Source organism: Phalaenopsis equestris, unplaced genomic scaffold, assembly GCF_001263595.1.
Source record: "Phalaenopsis equestris unplaced genomic scaffold, ASM126359v1 Scaffold000036, whole genome shotgun sequence".
In the NCBI taxonomy this organism is placed as follows: domain Eukaryota; kingdom Viridiplantae; phylum Streptophyta; class Magnoliopsida; order Asparagales; family Orchidaceae; genus Phalaenopsis; species Phalaenopsis equestris.
This window is the reverse complement of record NW_018164478.1, coordinates 2,275,244-2,291,774: the sequence shown is the minus strand read 5'-3', so window position 1 is coordinate 2,291,774 and position 16,531 is coordinate 2,275,244. Positions and strand designations below refer to the sequence as shown.

At 36.0% G+C, this 16,531-nt stretch overlaps 1 protein-coding gene across 4 annotated transcripts in view; it reads right to left on the bottom strand.

The window, feature by feature from the left end:
* The window catches only part of LOC110018755 (protein MICRORCHIDIA 6-like), a 78,076-nt gene that overhangs the window by 5,028 nt on the left and 56,517 nt on the right, over nt 1-16,531 (bottom strand). For 3 of the 4 annotated variants that reach the window (XM_020716173.1, XM_020716171.1, XM_020716174.1), the window contains 2 exons: nt 3,221-3,297; nt 2,760-2,802 (listed from right to left, as the gene is read on the bottom strand). In XM_020716173.1, the coding sequence (XP_020571832.1) occupies nt 2,760-2,802; nt 3,221-3,297 (120 nt within the window). Of the gene's footprint in view, nt 1-2,759; nt 2,803-3,220; nt 3,298-12,513; nt 12,764-16,531 lie in introns of those variants that run through there. The other variant, XM_020716175.1, reaches the window with a different exon arrangement.

Genomic DNA, 16,531 nt, shown 5'->3' with positions numbered 1-16,531 from the left:
GAGTAGATGTTAAGAACGGCAAAAGTAGACCTAAAAAGACTTGGGCTTATTGTATAAAAAATCATCTTAATTTATTAGAACTAAATGAAATAGAACTAAATGAAAATCTTAATTTATTAGAACTAAATGAAAATATGACACTAAATAGGACGTAATGGAGAAAAAAGATTCATGTAGTCGAACCCCACGTAGTGGGATTAAAGCTTTGTTGTTGTTGTTGTTGTTGCACGAAGTTCTTGGTGCTTGGTGAGAGTTGTGGGAGGATTTAGTGGAGTAGTATGTTTATTTTCAAGCCGATTAGAGATAATGAACACGAGAGGGTTCATCAAGGATACCAGGAAGGGGAGCTTGAAGTTCATGAGTGGTACCCAAATCTGATATTCACATCAAAACTCTCCCCCTAAATAGTAGATTTGGGATAATATGGTTAACTTTCAAAGAATGTGACATTCATGGAATTGTAAAAATTTTGTAATTCTAGAGAGTAGTATTTATACTCTTTTTTGTTTGAAGAATAACTCACAAAGATGCATTTTAATTGACCAGAGATCAAGTACGATCTAATGCAGTTGATGTAGATGAATAAAAGTGATGCAACCCAACATTTTTAGTGTTAGGGTAGAAGTCAATGACTGAATGTCGGGGTAGAATTTTATGAGGGTGTTGAGAGATTTGTTAAAGTTTAGCACTTTGTTAGGTATCTTATTGATAAGTTAAGTGGATGTGAAAATTGCATCCCCTCAGAAGTGTTTGGGTATGTTGTTAGAGAATTGAATTGAACAGGCCATTTCGAGGAGATGTTTGTTCTTCTTCTTAGCCACGCTATTTTATTAGGGTGTGTCAACACAAGAACTTAAATAAATGATGTTATTTTTGGATAGAGAAGGGTAGAGAGTAGAATTGTAGTAGTCTTTTGCATTATCAGTTTTAAGTAGTTGCACTTAGCCCTAAAATTGGGTGAGAATCAAGTTGTGGAATGTTTCAAATATGCTGACAATTTCAGATTTTTCTGTCATGAGAAAGATCCAAGTAGTACTGGTGTGATCATCAATGAAAATAACAATCCACCTAACTCCATTTGTATATTTTTATTTTTAAGGGCCCCCAGGTATCACTATAAACCATGGAAAAGAGATGTGTTGGTTTATATTTCAAATTGGGTAAATTTGTCAAATATGTTTAGCAATAACCATGGAAAAGAGATGTGTTGGTTTGCATTTCAAATTTGGGTACACTTGTCAAGTATATTTAACAAGTTGGCACGTTTTATGCTAATAAGAACTAAGTTTTTATTAATAAACAAATAGAGATATAGTTTTTTAGTCTAATAGAAGTTAGGATGCCCAATACGAAAATCTCATAACATAACTTGACTCTCAAGAGAAATAAACTCAGATACAAGAATTGACTCAAATAATTGTTAATGATAAGAAGGTTCATTTGAAATGAGAGACCTAGTGAGCAGATAAAGTCCATGATACGTGTCAGCACTGTCTATCACCTTTCCTGAGTACATCACTTGAAATTCACATAAAATAGGGTAGAATTTTATACCCAATTCATGTCATGAGTAAGTTTCTTGATAGATAGTAAATTGTTGTTAAGTTTAGAAACATAAAGAACATATTGAAGAATAATGTCATCTGCAGTCCTAATTGCAGTATAGTGATTGCAAGAATGGAAGGAGTGGAAAATAGTAATATCACATGTCATGTGATCAAATGCTCATGAATTTCCTAAGGTTGATTCTTCATGTTGAGAGTAACAAGAGCAAATGGAAAACTACCTTGATATGCTAGAAGGCTGGCAGAAGGCACAGAATATTATCCCAAAAGCCTTTTGAGAGCTTCAAGTTGTTCCTTATTAAATGGATTATGTTCATGCAACTTATCTTTCTTTGACGTTGCGTTTGTCTTTCCAATCTGCAGGCTTTCCATAAAATTTCCCCTTCTCCTTTAGATGACCAAACTTCTTGCAATTCACATCACGGTCAATTCCTATTTGATTTGTTGTCCAGAGATTATTTGTGAGTGTATAAGTCGAGTTACAATTGATGTAGTGGAATTATATGCTATCATGAATTTCTTCCTGCTCTCCTCACTTCGAACTTCAGCAAATGCTTCACGAATTGAAGGAGGAAGTTTGATTCCCATTATTTTTCTTCTGACTTAATCTAGTTTATTGTTAAGTACTAGAAGAAACTTGATAGTTCATTTCCAATTAACAATGGCTTTGTAAATGGCGGAGTTATGTGAACACCTCTAACATACATGCATACATGCATGCATGCATTATTGCATATTTCTTTAAGCTCGTGAACAACCTCATTAAAAAATTTGATTAAGACTTAATATTAGATAAGGCTTTCACTAAAAAAGTAACGAACGAACAAACTCAATTAGAAGAGTGGATAAATCTTTTTAATTAAGCTTGTTCTATATAAATATGTATATGTGTGTGTATGTAAAAGGACATTTATATTCTATAAAATTTTAAATAGCTTTGTTGTATCTAGCTTGATAAATAAAGAAGCCAAATAAACAAAAATAGTTGGCTCATTTACTAGGTGCGCCTAACGAAAAAACATTTGATCCTGTTCAAGCTCAAGCGCTTTTACGCATCAAATAATAGTTTAGGGAGCTGCTGAAACTGCGAAAACAGTTTAGAGGTAATCTTTGATTAGTAGGGGATGCAAATAATTAAATCCCAGTGTACATTTGCGAATGGTGGATGAGTTTAAAGAGGTTAAAAATGCATACCTTGAGCAAAAGTTCTTTCTCTGTCTCTTCATACTCGGAGCGCCTAAAAAAAATAGCAACAACAAATTCTCATCCAAACTTTTAAAATCTTAATGCATAATTATTTCTTGAAAAATTTTTTATAAAAGAAATTTGGTCATGATGATTCTCTAAGTTAATGGATTTAACCTTGAGATGAACGTTAAAAATAACTAATAAATCAAAACTTATATTATACTAATACCAAAATAAATGTAATGATTTTAAGATCCAACTTGATCAAATACAAGTAAGGATATTGTGATAATGTAAATCCCTTGCACAAATTTCAGCTCTATTTTTTTTTGGGGGACTCTAAAAAAAGTCATATCTTTGCAAGGCTAGAGATAGAGAATGTTACTACTAAAAAATTCAACAAAACAAAAAATGCATAAAAATGTGTAAAAGGCACATGCGATAACAGAATGTTTCGTTCTACTCACTGTTCATGCAACTTCTTATTTTCTAGCTTCAATGCATCCGAAATCTGCATTTGTTTGATAATAGAAATGCGCTCCTCCTGCACAAGAGCAACTGACATAAGTAAAAAGCCAGGATTTTATATTCGTGAAAGTTGTAGAAGCCAAATCCCAGAAACCCTATTAAAAAATTCATTACAAAAATAACCTGTCTTCATCTCAAAAATATTCTATTTCCAAAAGCTAATGCAACCAAGCAACTGATTGTAGGCGTGTATTTTAAATTGTAATTGTTGTAAATGTTTTCCTGATAAATTTAATCTCATAAAACGATTAGAATAATTTGAATTAGGTGCAAGGATGGTTTCTAATGCCCCGCTTTGATCATTTATTGGTTTTTGTTTGGTTAGTAATTCAACTTTGGGAAACATCCCTTTGTTCAAATTTTGCTTAAGCCTTCTTAGGCCGAACACTCTTTTATGTTTCTAAAAATTTACCCTGCATGAAGCCTATTTGGGTAGATCTAGTAGTATAAAATTAGCAAAACAAAACAACTGAAAAAAAAAAATTCACAATGACAATAAAATCCAAAAAAAAATAAATTTATGTAATTTGATGAGATCTATACATCTACAAACGCACAGATAAAAAAATCCAGTCAATTTCAAAAAGAGGATATAAGGAAATTACACTTCATAATAAATTTAAGATATTGACAAATATACCGCCTTTTTATGCTAAATAAATGTGAAAGAGGGTGACCAGTATGTCACTCTCTATCATCTCCAAAGAAATTGTCAAGAAAACCATGGGATGAAAGATTCTAAAAAAGGTCAGATGAAGGAGAGCAACTCAAGTAACTCTAAAAGACTACCACATTCTAGAGAATATTAGAAGGAAAAAGGACTCAGAGAATAATTTAGAAGGATCTAGGGCTATGTACATATATATAAAAGAATGGTGTAGAACTATCTAGAAACTATACTATTCTAGAATATTCTCTTAGGCCTGAAGGGGACTATAAATAGGAGTCCCTCCACCTCATTTGGATCCAATCAAGGTTTCAAGCATTCAAGTATTATAATCACTCTTTCTTAGTGAAGTTCTTTCTTTCTCCAATACTACTCCCTATTCTTCTTCCAAGGGTGTTGTGTGCTATCAGTCCTAACATTGTTAGAGTTAAGTTGATTTAGTGTTAACGAGCGTTAAAGCCACACATGCGACTTAGGATAAGTTAGTCTGTGACAATTGGTATCAGAGATAGGTTTGAAGGTATGACAAGTGTTGGAGAGCACATAATGGAGTCCCATGCCACTAATGTGGAATCATCTCAACAAGGTATTCAGGAGCAACGAGATCCGGCTACATCCAAACCACATGGGAGGTTCAAGGAGTTCGCGCCTTGGTCGGTTGGAGGCAGTGGTGAAAGGCATGGAGGCCCGGATAGAGTATCTTGGCCAGAAGGTTGATAGACTCAAGGAGGAAGATATCACAATCCATTCGACGATCGGAGGTATGATGCTCCAACTAGAGGAGTCTTTAAGGGACCAAATGACTAAAATGTGAAAGGACTTGATTGGGGAGCTCCGGGAGGTACGAAGTGCCCATGAAGACGAGACGAGTGGCGTACGTGCTAGCTTGGAAGAGATGCGTAGATAAATATTGCAATGCAAGAAGGCACTAGCAACATCCACCAACAATCATACTTGTGAGGCCAAACACATCGATGTACCAAAACATACGAGTTTTAGGGGAGCTCACAACGCAAAGAAAGAAGACAACTTCCTATGGGACTCGACCAATACTTCGGAGCGATGGAGACTACGGATGAAGAGACAATAATATAATTTGCATCTCTTTATCTCTCAGATATCGCTATGTTGTGGTGGATAAGAAGACGTGGAGACACCGAGAAAAGTGTGTTCACCATATCCGCCTTTGATAACTTCAAAAGGGAGCTAAACAAGCAGTTCTATCCCGAGAACGTAGAGGATGAAGCTAGAGCCCGATTGTGAAACCTCAAGCAAACAGGATGGATTCGGGAATATATTAAAGAGTTCACTAACCTAGTTCTTGAAATTTCTGACATGTCTGACAAGGATGCTCTATTCAACTTCGTGGATGGATACCAACAGTGAACGAAGGCTGAACTTAGGAGGTGTGGAGCGTAAGATTTTGCCAATGTCATCGCTGTCGCGGAAAGCTTGGTTGACGATACAAAAGAGTCTACAAAGCCAAGGGAAAAGAAGAGCAACTATGTTAAAAGTGGGGGAGACATCAATCAAGAGAAGGAAGAGATACATCGCCAATCAACCCCATCCAAGGTAAAAGACAAAATAAAGTCCAAGAACAACAACAAAAGTAAACCACACAACAACTGCATTCTTTGTGGAGGACTTCATTAGGCAAGGGATTGCCCTCAGAAGAATGCTTTGAACTCTCTTCTTACAAGCCATCAAGAGGAAGAAGGAACCAATACGGCAGCACAAGTGGGAACAATGCAACTGCTCAAAGCAGTGCACTCCTCTCCAAAAACCCTGGAAAAATGACTTCTCTTTGTGGAAGTGATTATAGGTGGGACACCTACTAAAACAATGATAGATGCGAGAGCTTCTCACAACTTCAACTTTATTGAAGAAGCAAAAAGGATGGGTCTGCAGGTAACCAGAAGAGGGGGCTCCATCAAACCAGTCAACTCAGCGACTAGGCCAATTCATGTAATGGCCGGAGGAGTGAAGACCTACGTCGAAGATTGGTTAGGTATGCTGAATTTCTCCATCATTCCTATGAATGAATTCAAGGTAATCCTTGGTCTAGAATTCTTGGACCAATGGAAAGCATTTCTAATATCATTTACCAATAGCATATGCATCATGGAGGGCAATCAAGCGTGCTTAGTACTAACATCAAGGACTAGGAGGCAAGAAGTAAAAATTCTATCGACACTTCAATTCAAGAAGGGCATCCGACGGGAACAGAGTTATTTGGCTATTCTTCATGACCCCGATGAAGAATTGAAGCCCCAAGAAGACATGTCAAGAGAAATGGTGGCAGTACTTCAAGAGTTTAAAGATGTTTCACCACCATAATTGCCAAAAAAAACTACCACCAAGAAGGGAAATCAATCACCAGATCGAGTTGGAGCCAATGACTAAGCCACCAGCAATGGGAGCTTACCGCATGGCACCTCCAGAGCTTGTAGAGCTGCGTAAACAATTGAAGGAGTTGTTGTAGGCAGAACTCATCTCACCATCTAAAGCCCCATATGGTGCTCCAATTCTATTTCAGAAGAAGAAAGATGATTCCCTGCGCACATAGACTACAGGGCATTAAATAAAATTACCGTGAAGAACAAATACTCAATTCCTCTTATCGTCGATCTCTTTGATTAACTGGCGAGTGCAAGATACTTCTCAAAATTTGATCTCTGGTTAAGCTACTATCAAGTGAGGATAGTAGAGGGAGATGAACCGAAGACCATTTGTTGTGCTTTTTAGCCTAACCAACGCTTTTGCTACATTTTGCACCTTGATGAACAAACTATTTCAACCATACTTGGATTAGTTTATTGCTGTCTACTTGGATAACATAGTGGTGTATAGCAACACACTCTAAGATCACCCGAGACACCTCCGAGAGGCATTCAAAGTACTTAGAGAAAATAAACTATGCATCAAAAAAGAAAAATGCTCCTTTGCCAAACAAGTGATATTCTTAGGGCATAAAATAATTGATGGAAAGCTTATGATTGAAGAAAGCAAGATCAATGTCATCCAAGATTGGGAGCATCCTACCAAGGTAGATGAGCGAAGATCATTTCTGGGGTTTGTAAACTACTATCGACGATTCATTAAAAGCTATTCTGCAAGAGCTGCTCCGTTGACAAAACTACTCAAGAAGAATAAGTCATGGGAATGGAATAACAGGTGCATGAAGTATTTGAAGACCTCGAGAAGGCAATCAGAGAAGAGCCCGTATTTAGCCTTCCTGATCATACTAAGGTATATGAAGCGCACAATGATGCTTCTGACATAGCTATAGGTGGAGTACTCATGCAAGACGGACATCCAATTGTTTATGAAAGTTGGAAATTTAATGAGACAGTTAAGGAAAAAGAGATGACGACCATCATATATTGCCTGAGTATGAAGACATTACCTAATCGACTCCAAATTTGGGGTCATGATAGATAATATCATCACCAGCTACTTTCAGACCCAGAAGAAGCTAAGTCTTAAGCAAGCAAGATGACAGAATTTCTTAGCGAAATATAAATTACATCTTAGAGTATAAACCAAGCAAAACCAATGTAGTAGCAGACACACTAAGCCTAAAAGCAGAATTTGCAAGCATTTTACAAGTCTCCAGCTCCCTCATAAGCAGAATCAAAGTAGGGTTGAACTTTGATCCACAAGCCCAAAGTGTTATCGCTCTAGTGAAGGAAGGAAAAACCAAAAAGTTCTGGATAGATGAAGATATCATCTATACTAAAGGCTGATGCATCTATGTACCAAGGTGGGGCAACTTAAGAAAGGAGCTAATCAAAGAATGTCATGAACTTTGATCCACAAGCCCAAAGTGTTATCGCTCTAGTAAAGGAAGGAAAAACCAAAAAGTTCTAGATAGATGAAGATATCATCTATACTAAAGGCTGATGCATCTACGTACCAAGGTGGGGCAACTTAAGAAAGGAGCTAATCAAAGAATGTCATGACTCTTTATGGTCGAGACATCCAGATAAGAAACGAACCCTAACACTTCTAAAAGCAAATTATTATTGACCAAGGATGAAGGATGGGGTAGAAGAATATGTTCGTACTTGTCATGTCTTCTTTGCCAACAAGACAATGTTGTCCTTCAACAACCAAGGGCGTTGTTGGAACCACTACCTATCCCTCGGAGACCATGGGAGAGCATCTCTAGGGACTTCATCTCCAGCTTTCCAAAGTCAGATGGATTTGGAAGCATCCTGTTCGTAGTGGATAGGTTTAACAAGCATGCAAAATTCATTGCTACTCCCACATACAGTACTGTCGATGCAAGGCTCTTTCACTGCAACATGGTAAAGTCATAGGGAATACCGCAAAGCATTACCAGCGATCGAGATCCTCGCTTCTCTTGAAAATTTTGGACCAAACTATTCAAAATGTTGGGGCCCGATCTAAACTTTTCTACAAGCTTTCATCTTCAAAATGATGGACAAGCAGAGAGAGTCAATGCCCTCTTAGAGCTATATTTGCATCACTATGTGAGTGCAAATCAACAAAATTGGGCAAAATTGCTACATGTGGTGCAATTCTCCTTCAATTTACAAACAAGTGAAGTCACCAACAACAGTTCTTTCGAGATAATCATGGGTCAACAACCCATGACTCTCCTCTCCCTTAAAACCAACTATGAAGAAAAAAGTCAAGCAGCCTTCAAGTTTGCCAAGTTTTGGAGTGAGCAAATGGAGCTAGCTTGAGTAACATTACGCAAAGCCGCAAGGAGGATGAAAAAAATGGGCAAATAAAAAGCGGAAGCATATCAAGTTTAAAGAAGGTGATCTAGTTCTTGTAAATCTTCTACCCCAACAATTCAAAATATTTTGAAAAGTACATAAAAGGTTGATTCGAAGATATGAAGGGCCTTTCGAGGTAATGGAGCAAGTGGAAAAGGTCTCCTGCAAACTAAATCTTCCACCAAAACTAAAAATACATCCAATCTTTCATGTAAGCATGTTGAAGCTCTATCATGAAGACATGGAAGACCCTTTAAGACTGATTTCAAAGCGAGCGTCTACAACCGTGATTACCTCATTTGATAAAGAAGTTGAAGAAATACTGGCAAACAAGGTGATCAGACGATGAGGGATGCCAAACTACAAGGATTATCTCATCAAGTGGTGAGGATTGCCTGATAGCGAAGCTAGCCGGGAGCATGAAGACGCACTATGGCAATTCAAAGAAAAGAACCAGCAGTATCAAGAAAATGGCGCAATGAGGGCATACAGCATTGCGAGTTTAAGTGGAAGAGAGTGTCACACTTTGTCATCTCCAAAAAAATTGATAGGACAACCATGTGATGAAAGATTCTAAAAAAGGCCAGATAGAGGAGAGCAACCCAAGTAACTCTAGAAGACTCCACCACATTCTTGAGAATGTTAGAAGGAAAATATAAATGGAGGACTCAAGCATAACAAAGAATGATCTGTGGCTATGTATATATATAAAAGAATGGTGAAGAACTATCTAGAAACTATGCTATTCTAGAATATTCTCTTAGGCCTAGAGGGGACTATAAATAGGAGTCCCTCCACCTCATTTGGATCCAATCAGGGTTTCAAGCATTCAAGTATTATAATCACTCTTTCTTAGTGAAGTTTTTTCTTCTCCAATACTACTCCCTATTCTTCTTCCAAGGGTGTTGTGTGCTATCAGTCCTAACATTGTTAGAGTTAAGTTGATTTAGTGTTAACGAGCGTTAAAGCCACACATGCGACTTAGGATAAGTTAGTCTGTGACAATTGGTATCAGAGATAGGTTTGAAGGTATGACAAGTGTTGGAGAGCACATAATGGAGTCCCATGCCACTAATGTGGAATCATCTCAACAAGGTCTTCGGGAGCAACGAGATCCGGCTACATCCAAACCATATGGTTTGGATGTACCTATAAATAGGAGTCCCTCCCCCTCATTTGGATTCATCCAAGGTTCCAAGCATTCAGGTGTTGTATTCACTCTTTCTTAGTGAAGTGTTTCTTTCTCCAATATTTTTCACTATTCTTCTCCCAACGGTGTTGTGTGCTATCAAGTCCTAGTGTTGTGAGGATTAAACTGATTTAGTAACAAGAAAGAGTGCAAAAACTGCACGGGTGACTTGAGATAAGTTAGTCCATGACAAGTAGCTATAAAGATGAAGGTTAGATGTAGATGTTATTAATAATGTTGCCCTCTTCCGAATGGGAGCTTGTCCATGCTTATGACCAAAAACAACAATACGACCTCCCTTCTTTTATAAAGTTCAAGGTCTCCCCTACAAGCACCTAGAACTACTCTCTCTCTCGATTCTCTATTCTCTATTCTCTGTACATGATTGCTATTGCAGGATATTAAAACCCTCATTCAAAACCTCTATTTGAAGGGTTAATAAAACATGAAATTAATTACGAGATCCAAAAAGATTATATAGGATCTACAGTCAATAAAAAATCTTACAGAACACGAACTTTACGAATCAAGATCCCAAAAGATTATATAGGATCTACAGTCAATAAAAAATCTTACAGAACACGAACTTTACGAATCCTAATCCAATATTTTCATAAGATAAGAGATCTCAAATCTCAATGATATCTTATTGAGATTTAATGAGTAAATTTTAATAATGTCCCATTTAGAGATAAAAGTACGGAGTACCAAACTAAACGTGAAAATGTGAAATAACTCCAATACCTCTACATCATATACAAAAACTTCATAAAAACTCACAATTTTAATGAGCAAACATGATCAATTTTTTGCCTCCTTAACCTCAATTTGTTAAAAGGCACCACCTGCAAGTAGGTTGTATATGTGTTCATGCTTTAATTGCATATGATTCTTAGAGTGGAAAGGCAACCGTCTTTGTAAAGTGAATTACATTTTGAATATGATAAAAAATCATTACATACTACTGTGTTATGCCAAGTTTCTCCATAAAACTTCCAAGTAAAACCATCACCTTGTTGACTCCAATAATTGCTACATAGTACATACATTTTTATTATTGTTTATAATGTATCCAGCTTTTGTATAAAAGACAACTAATGGTAGTGCTACTCTAAATGTAGACGTAACCAATAGCACCTCTCCTTTTATCCAAACCTACTCTTCTACAATTTCAAGCTAGCTTATTTACACTTGAATGAGCGGTCAATACTATCTTTCAAGTTTCATTAGATCCAAATTACAACTTCTCAATATTCCTTTCCAGAAAATGACATGTTCCGACTGACAACTCCCACATGCAATGTCTACTTGTGCAAACAATCGTCCAAGTTAAAGAATCAATTGCTGAGAAATATAAGATTTTAACCATACTCTGTCTTCATCATCTTTGATGAATATTATTTTGATAGCTTCAAGTGATTGCAATGGATGTGCTCAACATTGCTTTTACCATATTGAATCTGTCTAACACTTAATACAGATTGAGATAGGTTCCAAATGCCTATAGTTTTACTTTAATATATTTGAATCCTAAGAATTTTCTTAAGTTCCAGGGTGCATATCAAATTATTTGAACTACCTAAGATATACCTAAAATCATTCATCTTTTTAAGTTGGTCAACATTGATCTACCCAAGATATAAATCTTTTGTGGTACAATGCTAAACTCTAACCATGCAATTTAAGGGCAATCAAAATCTTCCATATGTTGAAAGTCATCCAGCACCAGCCTCACCTTGTACCTCTTATCATCATTTTGCTCCTTGATTTTGTAGATCCATTGCAGAATTTTCTTATCTTTGGATAGCCAAGTTGACGCCTAGATGTTATTTTTGTAGAGAAAAGCCCGCTCTTCTTATCGCTAGCTCTCACTAAATAAATATTTAGCATATACAACTTCTGCATAGCATCAAGTTCACCTGTGTTAGTAAGAAAAAATAGTATATAAAAATATATTGACATAGCAGTGTTGAGCTCAGGCTGATCTTGATCATTCTATGCCTTCGCCTTCTTCTATGGCTTATTTATTTTAGTGAGCTCTTCCGGTTTGACTTTAACTATTGCTAAATTCTCCATGCTGCTTTACCTTGCGAATAATAAAAAGCCTTGTTGAGTTTCTCGAACCTAAATACTGATGAAGTCTGAAGTCAATTTAAAAGTTGTACGAGAAATGTTTTTCTTTATGAAAATTTATGCATCCAAAAGTTGGATGTTGATTCAATCTGATATTTAGATGAAAATAGATGATCCTGACATTATGGATTAAGTTTAATTTTACATAGCCATTTAAAAATAGTATAAATCAATCAACCTTGTAATATTATATTATCCTAGATGTTATCATATGTCGTTAAAACCAACAAATAATAATTAAAAAATTTTTTGATACCACTACATAAGTTTATTAGAAAAAATGAGAATTCATGACAATGTAATATTATATTATCCTAGATGTTATCATGTGCCGTTAAAACCAACAAATAATAATAATAATAAAATCGATACCACTATATAATTTTATTAGAAAAAATGAGAATTCATGACAAATTTCAACCAAATCAAAGTCATGCAACTTAAGTTGTAATTTTATTTCGACGCAAATCAAGAGAAGTACCCAGCAGCACATTTCCTTCGCCGCAGGCATGAGTCCTCTCACTTGGAAATCCCAACTGGGTGACATGATTCCTTCGCTACAGGCCCAACTCCTTCACAACATCTTCACTCAGCACAACACCTCCAGGACTACTTCGCATAGTTGGCACGATTCCTTCCCTGCAACCGCGACTCCTCTGCGACTTCATCACTGGATTTGCAGAAATCCTAACTGATCCATCCCTTGGAAGTGTTACTCCGTCGGTTGAAATCCCAACAAGTCACTCTGCGAGTTAATCACTCGGTTTCATCATGCTTCATAATGACAAAAAAAAACTGCATGAAAAATTCCTCTTCTTCGGAAGTTACTTCTAAGCCTGAACTTAAGATGTTTGGTCTACAACATCTAAAATTTCTTCTTACACATCAATCACAAATTACATGGCAACACTTTCCTCCAATAGTCTCAATTTGTGTTCATGAATATCAGCGGCATAAGAAACATACACATGAAGGTGCTCACAAAACAATTATTGAACAAAAGAGAACTATCAAGTTTCTTCTAGGACTAAACAAGGAACAAGATGAAGTCAGAGGAAGAATCATGAGAACGAAACAACTTTCCTCAATTAATCAAACCTTTGTTGAAGTAAAAAGGAAGAGAGCAGAAAAAAACTCATGATAACAAGTAATCCCACCACATCAAATGTTAACAACTCAGCTTTATACACCCGCAAATCATCTCAGGACAGCAAATCAAAGGAGAACAAACTGTGGTGTGAAAATTGCAAGAAGCTTGATCATCTAAAGAAGTGTTGGGAAATTTATAAAAAGAACGTACATAGAAAGCCAAACAAAATCAGGTTATATGGAAAATCAAGCAAACACAAAATCAAAAAAAAAAACAAACCTCATGTACATAGTTATTTCAACAAGGAAGAACTTAAAACTCTTCAAAGACTTATGGAAAAAAAAAAATTGACAGTCTACCACCCTTCTAGCACACCAAATTAGTCTTCCATCTGCTCTTGTTGCTCTCAACAAAAACAATAAGTCATGTATATTGGACTCTGAAGCATTTGATCACATGATAGGTGATATCGTTGTTTTCTAATATTTCCATTCTTGCAAACACTAGATTGTAGTTAGAACCGTAGATGGCTCCCTCCCATTCGTGAAAGAAAGATGAAGTGTGAAACTCACTAAGGATCTTATTCAAGATTTTGATATTTATGTTTCTAAACTTAACTGCAATTTATTGTCTATCAACAAACCTACTCGTGACATGAATTGTGTTACAAAATTTTAACTTAATTTATATGAATTTCAGGTGGTGAACTCGGGGAAAGTGTTTGGCAGTAATGACATGTATCACGGACTTTATCTGTTCACTATAACTTTCACTTCAAAAGAACCATCTCACCATTCACAATCATCCGAGTCAAGTCTTGTAGCTAAGTCTGTTTCTCATGAGAGTCAAGTTATGTTATGGTATTTTCGCCATAGGCATTCTAACTTTTATTATTCTGAAAAATTATATCCCCAATTGTTTAACAATAGAAAAAGATTAAATTTTATCAGTGTGAAACTTGTCAACTTGTTAAACACACTCAACAAGTGTATCAAAGCCTGAAAAACAAACCAAAACCACTTAAACCTTTCTCATGAAAAAAAAAATTTGAAACCACTGGCAGATTTGAAACCTTCAACAACATGATAATCAACCAATTTCAAAGCAACATTGAAGTTCTTAAAAACCGATAATAGAAGAGACTGCTACAACTCGACATTTGGCCCTTATATATCAAAATTTGACATTATTCATGTAAGTTTTGTGTTGGCACACCCCAACAAAATGGCGTGGCTGAAAAAAGGAACATACATCTCGAAGTTTCTTGTTCAATTCCATTAATTAGCAATATACCCAAACACTCCTAGGGGAATGCAATCCTCACATCCACTCATCTCATAAATAAGATGCTAGCAGAGTGTTCAATTTTAACAAACCTCTCAGTACTCCCATAAAATTCTACCCCCACATTCAGTCATTTACCTCTAACCTAACAATAAAAATATTTTGTTGTGTTTCTTTTGTTCATTTACATAAACCACATCAAACCAAACTTGATTCAATGTCAATCAAATACATCTTTGTGGGCCACTTTTCAAACAAAAATGAGTATAAATGCTACCCTCGAGACACAAAAATTCTACAAATCCATGGATGTCATCTTCTTTGAAAACCAACCAATTTACCTCAAATTTAACATTAAAGAGCAGAATTCGACAAAATTTCAAAGTTGGGGCACCATTCAAGAACCTCAAGCCCACCTTCCTTATATCCCTGATGAATTAACTCTAATCCCCACTATCAGAAATCAACCTAAAAATTAAACTACTGCTCCACCAACTGCCCCACCAGCTCCACTAAGAACCAAAAACTACGTGTACAACAAAATGAAAAAATCTAGTGAGCATGTAAGGGATAACATTCAAAATCAAGAATGCAAATCACTAGAACCAACTCCACACACCCAAAGTATTCACACAAAGATTTGGTCAATACATCATGAGCAACAAAATGAAGGAGCACAAGAATGCACAAAACACCCAATAAAAGAACTTGTGAACTACAAAAAATTATCCTCTTAGAAATATTTTATTGCAGGTCCCAAATTCAATTCAAGAAGCTTATCTATTCCTGCTTGGAAAAAAGCTGAGGAAGAAGAGATTCTTGTTCTTGAAGAAAAATGGTATCTGGATCATAACAACTCCGCCACCTGAAAAAAGAACTCTAGGTTGCAAATGGGTATTGCTGTTGCATACAAAGCAGATGGGAGCATATAAAGGTTCAATACTAGACTTGCAGCAAAATGATTCACTCAATCATATGAGATCGACTACCAAGCAACATTTGCACTAGTGGCAAAACTTAACATAATAAGAGTATTATTATCTTTGGTTGTCAATCAGAACTAGCTTTTACATCAGTTAGTCATTAAAAATACATTCGTAATGGGGATTTTAGGGAAGAAATGTATATGACGATACTTCAAGAATTAAAGAACACAAATAATTAGCTAATGTGCAAACTAAAGAAACCATTGTATGAGTTGAAATAATCTCCTAGAGCATAATGGTTAAACAAGCCTATTCTTATCAATAGGTATAATCAATGTTTGGTTGATCCCACTTTGCTTGTGAAATCAAAACAAGAAGATATGATAGCCATCCTTACTGCGTGTGTAGATGGCAATATTCTTATAGGTAATGGCGTAAGGAAACTTGAAATAATCAAGAGAATAATAGCTTATGAGTTTGAGATCAAAGATATTAGACTTTAAGATAACTCCTATGAAAGGAAGTAGTCGGATCCAAAGAAGGCGTTATTGTATCCCGAAGAAAATATATCCATGATTTAATAAAAGAGACAAGTTGGTTGGTTGAAGTAGAGGAATGCTTTGGGCCTATTATGTGATGGAAAAGTGCTGCTTAGACTGAAAGAAAAATTTTATAAGATGGTGGTGAGACCTGCAATGCTCTATGGCGCAAATGTTGGCCTTTAAAAGAGAAGCATAAAACTAAGTGTTGTCGAGATGAGAATGCTTAGGTGGATGAGTGGCTTTACACTTAGAGGCAAACTGCGAAATGAATATATATGTGATAGGCCCCAGTGGCGGATAAATTAAAGAGATTTGTCTTAGATGTTTTGGTCACATTAAATGTCGACCATCAGATGATTTGGTTAGGAGAGTAGATGTTTTAGATTTCACTTATGTTAAGAAAGTCAAATGTAGACCTAAAAAGACTTCGGCATATTGTATAAAAAATTATCTTAATTTAATAGAATTAAATGAAAATATGACAAATTAAATGAAAATATGACACAATAGGATGCAATGGAGAAAAAGGATTCATGTAGCTGACCCCACTTAGGGATAAAGGCTTGTTGTTGTTGTGTTAAGGATACAGAAATGTTGGGGGTGCATAACAATAGATACTCATACGGATCACAATCAACGAGCATCAAAAGAAGATGATTACACCTCTTTGA